The 8104-nt window shown below is 37.1% G+C and overlaps 1 protein-coding gene across 1 annotated transcript; it reads right to left on the bottom strand.

Annotated features, from left to right (window-relative positions):
- Positions 1–1898: 1898 nt before the first annotated feature.
- LOC141683217 (putative glycerol-3-phosphate transporter 4) lies at positions 1899–7408 on the bottom strand. Its single transcript, XM_074487922.1, has 3 exons — positions 6079–7408; positions 4963–5499; positions 1899–4030 (listed from the first exon to the last, which is right to left on the bottom strand). Exons 1-3 carry the CDS (start codon positions 7115–7117, stop codon positions 3993–3995), a joined length of 1614 nt encoding a protein of 537 aa, XP_074344023.1. The 5' UTR covers positions 7118–7408; the 3' UTR covers positions 1899–3992.
- Positions 7409–8104: the final 696 nt, after the last annotated feature.

Genomic DNA, 8104 nt, shown 5'->3' with positions numbered 1-8104 from the left:
CAGTCACTTATTCGATTTAAGTCATAAATTACTTATTATAAAATTTCTCAAACTGACACGAAATTTAATTGAAAATCAGAGCCTACAAAAGAATCTACTTAATTTTGACGTTTAACCGGAACTGTAACCTAGGTTAGCCCCTCTTAGTTTCGCCCCGCCAGCTCACCCATCCCCACACACATGGAGGCCTCTTTCTCTGGTCTTCTCCCCTCCAACAAGAACCCTATAATCAGTTAAAGGGCACTTGTTAAACCTACTTCAAAGCACTACATGCCTTTCAGTGGATGTAATTACATCATTTCAAATTTCAACACTTCTTTTGCTAGTGTAAGTGTGTAACCAACATAAATTTATGTCCCCAATCACAAGTAAATTATGATAATTTTTCCAAATTGAACTAAACTAATTAGTAACTACTAGTGGTGCCCCTATAGTGCTTCACAAATATGTTAACATAGTGGTCATGAGTTTCTTTATGTATCTACTTTATCTATACAACTTTGCTCATTGTGGTGTTATTCATGATTAGCTTTGCAACAAACACCTGTATCCACAACACATGTAATGAGATGATATATTTTTGTAATTATTCCTTTTTACAAAAAATATATAGAATCTGATAAAGAATCCATTCCACACCCTGTTATTCTGATCTTTATCTTTATCTTCAGAGATAAAAAGTTGTAGCATTTGGTGCATCTTATATGATTAAGCTTTTAAGTCTTCTCTAAAAAAATTAAAAAATAGTCAAAATTTATGAATTTGACTTTGATTATAGGTTTCTTCACAATGCAATACAGTGCACACATAATCTGTAGATACATTAGACCATGAACATAAATTTTACACTAGAAACAATGTTCCTCCCAACAATGCTACCATGGCCAGGCCACAACTTCTGTGCTTGGAAGCCGTCGAGCCTGTGGTAGACGAGTTAGGGGTGAAGCGTGGGATTGCATTTGTCGAGCTACCTCTCGATCCCCTCAGGGGCATGGAAGGTGATGGTGCCGGTCCCATTGGTGCTGGTGTTGAACCCATCGTCATCGTGCTGGTGGACTGCAACATGGCAGGAGCTTGGCCAGAGCAGAAGACGACGAACATGAATAAGAATATTAGCATGAACATTACACGTGAGAGGGACATGATTCTCTCTTGACTCTAACTTCTTAAGAGTGTGAAGATAAGATAAAGGAAATGAGAGGAGATAAGGAAAATGTAGCTGAGGTCTTAAGAGAGCTAGAGAAGGAATTTAAATGCCTCAAGGTTAGGTTTGATTCACACAAGGAGCATATTCTCTCTCTCTCTCTCTCCCTCCCTCTCTCTCTCTCTCTCTCTCTCTCTCTCTCTCTCTCTCTCTTAATGTGTGATGGTGATGTTATCTCTTCTCCATGTGCTTATGAGGAAATCCGGTGCCCACAGCGCTTCCCATAGTGCCCCTCTACAAATTTGCTTGGTTGTCAAAATGACAGCCAATTGAGGAAGAAGACTTTGAAGAGTCGTCTGAGTGACCAGGACCATTGGCACTCAGTGAACGCAAGTGATTCACTATTACAAGACTGGAATTATCAGTCTCGAAAACAATATGTATACGTAAATGTAAATATATTTGTACATCTTACCCTCATCAACCACGACTCTCCAGCAGGATCTTCTCGAATATAATGGGTCTGTCTGATTTGGTTCATTAACAGAGTAGTCCACAGTTCTAGACTAGTTCATCAAATTGCTCATATTAATAGTTCAGGTTTCAACAGATCTAACCAACTGAAATGTTAGCAAAGTGATTCTAGAATTGTACCTGTTGGATGATACAAATACACAAAGCATTAGGCAAAGACTCACTCAGATCCAACCACAAAGCAAGTATAGTACATTCGCAGAACTGGATGATGAGAAGAGACACAACAAACAGCTAAAAATTTAAATTCTGAGAGGTAATATTAGACTTTACACTGATTCTGTAATAAATCATGAGATGAACAGAACAACAATTAAATTTTTATTGACCTAATTCAAAATGCTACAAGAGAGTTGTAACATCTAATAAATCTTTAACAGATCACAAACTGACCTCCAAGAATAAATCACAAAGATTAAAACTCGGCTGATAACCAAAACAGAAAGAGACACGATATAATACATATAACATAAGTTTTAAACCAGAAGTACAGCCCCTCCTAATAACGCCATCAGGGCTAGGCTACTTCCATGCTTGAAAGCCGCTGAGCCTGGGGTAGACTCCACAGGTGGCATACCCATCGGACCCATTGTGGGTGCCATCGGTGCTGGTGGTGAACTCATTGAACTAGGGCTCATGCCTGGAGTCATCATCCCTGGTGGACTAGCCATTGGTGATGGCATCGCCATAGGAGGAGGTGTCATCATCATTGGAGGAGGTGTCATCATCATTGGAGGTGGTGTCATCATCATTGGGGGAGGAGTCATCATCATTGGGGGAGGAGTCATCATCATTGGAGGTGGTGTCATCATCATAGGAGGTGGAGTCATCATCATTGGAGGTGACATCATCATTGGTGGCATGGTGGAGGGAGACATTGCTGGAGCTTGGCCGGAGGATAAGACGGCGAACGTAAGTGACAAGGTAAACATGAGCATGGAATGTGAGAAGGCCATGACTCTCTGTCTCTCAAAGAGTGAAGATAAGATAAAGGAATGAGAGGAGGTGGTGAGGAATATATGTAGTTGGGTCTTAAGAATGCTTTGAGTTTGAGTTTAATTTATATATATAACAGCTGGAAGAGGGTAGTTTGGAGAATTAGCATCCTAGGTTGTCTTCTTTCAGAATGGGTGGAATAGAGTGAATGGCTTTGAGCAACATTAGACTTAAACAAAGTACACTTAGGGAAATATAATATGTTTGCTAAACATTCTGATAATTTATATCATTTCATTCACTGCAAGAAATATTACCAATCACTGGCCTACAGAGTCACCGATAGGTAGCATGGAATTTTCATGCATTAAAGTATAATGTATCACATGAATAATTTCTAATTATTAAAGTGAAAATGCTAAATGAATATAAGATATTTAAGAATGAGTGTGTACCAATATGTGTTAGAAAACAGAAGATATAACTGGCAACAGCACCACATGAGAAACAATGCCAACTGGCGATCAATACAGGCCTCTAGAACAACTAAGGGAATAAGAAGGATATCATCTTTCTCTATCTCTCTTAATGTGTGATGGTAATGTTTTTCTTCTCCATGTGCTAAGAAAATAAATTGGTGCCCATCAGGGTCCTTCATAAGATTTAGGAGTTAATAAATGATAATTGTAATTATATTATAACTTATCAATTATCATCATACAGTTATTCTTTCAATACACATCACGCAAAATGTTTCATTTATTTTAACAGAGGCAGAATGACAGAAAAACGGGCTATTAAGATAAAACGGTGTCCCTGTACATTCATGAATATTGTTTGCACGATGCCTATGTTCATGATGTATAGTCGCTACTCTAGAAATTTACTTGGTTGACATAGTGACAGCCAATTGATGAAAGAAGCATTTGTCAATATTCTGAGTGACCACTGACCTATAATATACTCGGTAAATGAACAATAATCAATATGATAGAGAATTAATAGCAAAGTGATTTGTAGTCTGGAATAATCAATTGCTCATTCACAGACTTCTCCTTGTGGTCTATTTGAATTTCATCAAATCTAATTAAGTGAAATATTAAGCATCAATTTTTTCAGACAATTAGGATGTGCACAAAATGTAGAAATTCAACATGTGAACAGACGGAAAAAAACTCTACATGTCCCACTAGTTAAAATACACTGTACACATTTCATAACAATATAACAATGTGGATGCAATCTCCAACCCGGAAAACATCACTAAGTATGCTTGATTTAGAAAGATTAAAAATCTCATTACCATAGTATGTATGTAACTATGTAGTAGCACCTTCGCTAACGCAAAGTGTAGCTGCATATGCCATATCATTTATCATCACCTTCGCTCACGTAAAAGTGGTCGAGTTACATCAGCTGAAAAATTAAAAAAGTTATTTTAAGTGACTTAAAATTGTACATAATACAAATACCTATATCATAATGCAAAAACTTAGTTCCAGCAACATAGCAGGATAATACCTTTGAAAAAACTGGATTAACGAGATTAGGCTTGCAAAAGAACCAACAAGAAAGGGACCCAATAGCTTAAGAGGAAACTATAAAATCATATTTATCGTACTTCTTGAAGTGACACTGACTTTGAGGATTTCCCGTTAAATTTCCGATATATTAAGTGGAAAATGTTCTTTTATATATCGACCCAACTTACCATGCATTGAAAACTGATCCAACTTCATAAGAAGATGCCCAAAAGCAAGTGAACCGTAATACGCAATAAAACTTACACTATCTGAAGTTCAATAACTGGAATCCTTTGACCTCTAAAATTATTATCAATCAAAATGCTGAATGAGATGTCAGGAATAGAGGGGGCCTGAATGTAGTAAGGATTACGATAGACGTTTGAGATTGATGGTGTACAAATGTAGATGGATTAAAATGTGGCTCAAGGTTAATGTTCTGGACAGCAGATGATTATTAAAACTTAATGCCAATCTAGTACCAAAAGGAAAGTAACTAAGAAACATATCAAACATCAACTTGCATCTACATAGTTTCGAAAACATATTGTAAACGATGACCTAGAATTAAGAATATTAATGCAGAAACAAGGCACGAATTCTGACACTCAAACTAGAGAACAGTGTTTTGGCAAATATGAAAGCGAATGTAAGGTCTGTTGTTCCCGCATGTATGGGTAATTACAGATTTTACCTTTTAGTTAACAATTATATTTTCATCTTTAGACTGAACTTGAGTTAAAACAGACACATATTTCCCAAACCACTTGCAAACATTAACATAGATAACTAAAGAAAAGCACGATTCGTAATAGGAAATACTACCTCCAGGACTATGTTTCCCGGCCGCAGGTTTCTTTTTTCTTTCTGCAAGTTCAGCTATGACCAAACGAGATAAGAGTAGACCCGCAATAAGAGCACCCAAACTCAACATTCCAAAAACAAAATCCCATCCTTTTGTTGACAGGAACCCCGTCAGAAGTGGACCTAAAGCAGCACCAAGTGATCCAGTACCGTCAATGAGTGCTGTCACTGTTGCTAGAGCTCGAGAATTACCCGTGACAGAGCTATGCGTGCCAAGATCTGCAGAGACTGCGGTTGTTATAAGTGCATAGGGCCCATTCACAAATAAACCAGCAATCATCATGAGTACAATGTTAATCGTCTGAGAGACACTCCCATATTTGCGGTATAGTATCATAGCAGGAATGGCTGCATACATAAAGGTGGCTGCTGTAGTAGCCCGTGCCCTCAATTTATCAGATATGTAACCAGCTAAAATTCCACCAACAATACCACCTACATCAAACAATGTAGAAAGATTTCCAGCAGATCTCACTGACATATGCTCTCCACCAATAGCTGCAAACTCATTCAAAAAGACATAATAAGATATGTAAAGCAGAATACTCCAAAGAAATAGGAAATCAAATGAATAACATAAGAACAGGCAAATCTGAGAGTTTTACGAATGTAATATCAAAACAGGCTTCATCAAAGGAACCTAAACTAAATAGACAGCACTAACAGATTTAAGAGGTGAGAGAAGATCATTCTATATGTCAGCTATTATGCTTGGGGAGAGGTATATAGCCTTCTTGTCAAAAAAAGGTATAGCCTTGGTGACAAAATATTTACGCCACGACTTGAGAAACCCCTTCTATGTGATGCAAACTTATATATTTGCAACTAATACATATGAAAGCTTTTAAAGCCACTAATTATTGTGATTCACTGCATGCTCGTTGTGTAGTGACAAGCCAGCAAAAAATTAGAAACCAGTTATTGTTCAAAAACTTGTCAAGAGAAGTATATCACTTTTGAAAGGAGATAGGAGTATTACAAGAAGATAACATATCAGAATATGAATTTGATGGATATATCATAAGAACCATGGTGCTCATAAAAAGGAGACAGCAAAAGGTGGACAATGTTATATACCTGTCTGACTTATATAAAATGGTAGCCAATAGAGGAATGTGTAGGCCACCAACTTCGAGAAGAACAAGCATAGTGCAAATGGTATAACTCCAGGTATTACACAAGCTTCGGAAAGATGAACACTGCTCCTACATACTGAACCAGACCGTGGAATGCTGTTCGCTTCTTTGGTCATTGCAGCCGCATTCTGCATTAAAGCTTCTTCATCAGTAGACATCCTTGTTTCATTCTCAACCGAACCATTCAGGAATGGAAAACCAACATCTTCGGGATAAGCAGGCAAGAACAAATACACAATTACACCGGCAACAAAGATAAAAAGACCAGGCACAATAAACGACCAACCCCAACCATACTCCAAAACAGCAGCAGCAAGCAACGAACCACTAATATTTCCAACAGACGTATGTGCATTCCAAACACCCATTATCAGTCCTCTTCTCGTCTTCCCAAACCAATTACCAATAACCGCAACAACCGAAGGCCACCCCGTAGCCTGAAACAACCCCGCAACCATTTGCATCGCTAAAAAAAACCAAAACACATGAACATTCCAAAAATACCCCATCCCAAGAAGCGCAACAAAAACCCCACTCCCAATCATCCCCGTCGTCAAAAACAACCTTAAATCCAACGTATCCCCTAAATGACCCGCCACATACATCCCCATCGAATAACACGCAAGAAACGCCACATCAATCTCCCCTAACTTCGACGTCCCGTCTTTCCCATCAAACGGCGCCCACCCCTTATCTTTATACACCTCCAAATCACCCCCCTCCATTCCCCTCTTACTAAAAACATCCCCAACCGGCCACGGATACAATGCCGATGTTCCAACTAAAGGATCAGGATCCAACACACTCTTAACAATACTACTAGGCTTTCTCGAAGCATGATAAGCAGTATACGCAATAAACGTGATCAACAAAACAACGTAACGATACGTCTTAATACTCCAATCCTTCCCTCTATAATTCCTAATTATTACAATGCCAGGTGGATTCCCTCTCATCGTATTTTCCCCTCTCATAGGCATTTCATCAAACAGGTTATGTGCACAACCCTAAACTACCAATCTTTTCAAGTTTCGAAACCAAATTTCGCCAACAAAAACATCCCACATTATCAAATTCACATATTACATACACAAAACGTGTAATTAAAACATGAAATTAATGTGAATTACTGAAAAATTATATAATTGGGGGGAGGATTATACGTACATGAAATGTATAAGCAAGAAGGGGAGAGAGAAGTTTTAGAGAGGGAGAGAGATTATAGGATTGAGGAGAGAGAGAGAGAGAGAGAGAGAGAGAGAGAGAGATTGTGCTGTGTATGTGAATTTAGAGGTGAGAAAAAAGGGCGGGAAAGAAATGTGCCACGTGGCAATTATAATTTTGAAGTTTAGTTGAATTGCAATTTTTGTTTTAAAAGTATAAGTATTTTGTTAAAATTATTATTAATTGCTTAATAAAATATGGCATGATTATGAACTTATGTGTGAGGTCAAGTACTTATATTATATGCAATATTAATTATTCATTATTCTTGCTAGACTTTAGATTTGTTTTGGTATATTAATTTAATTTAATTACTTTGTGAAACTAAAAATAATAATAATTAAAATTAAATGTAACTCGATATTCTGTTTTATTATAATCTTCAAAAAATATATTAATTTCTTCGTAAAATAGATAAAAAAATCCTAATTTTAAATATTTTTCAATTTTTTCACGAAACATCTAGGTACTTACTATATGATTTATTCAAAATGTTTGCTCGAATTATGGTGTAATGCTCATGGATTCTTATTTCATAAAATCACTAATTTGTAGTGACTAAAAATTTCATATGTTCTCCATGCTTAAGTTGTTTTAATATGAATTATGATGCCCGGGAACATGTGGCATACAGTGTTACAGATTTCGGAAATCGGAATTATTCGGTTGACATACCGATTTACGATTTATCAAAAATCGGTCAAATCGGACAAATATTTTTGACCGATTTTTGAGCGATTTAT

The sequence above is a fragment of the Apium graveolens genome, chromosome 9 (genome assembly GCF_009905375.1).
Source record: "Apium graveolens cultivar Ventura chromosome 9, ASM990537v1, whole genome shotgun sequence".
NCBI classification, from domain to species: Eukaryota; Viridiplantae; Streptophyta; class Magnoliopsida; order Apiales; family Apiaceae; genus Apium; species Apium graveolens.
This window is presented reverse-complemented; position numbering and strand designations above follow the sequence as displayed.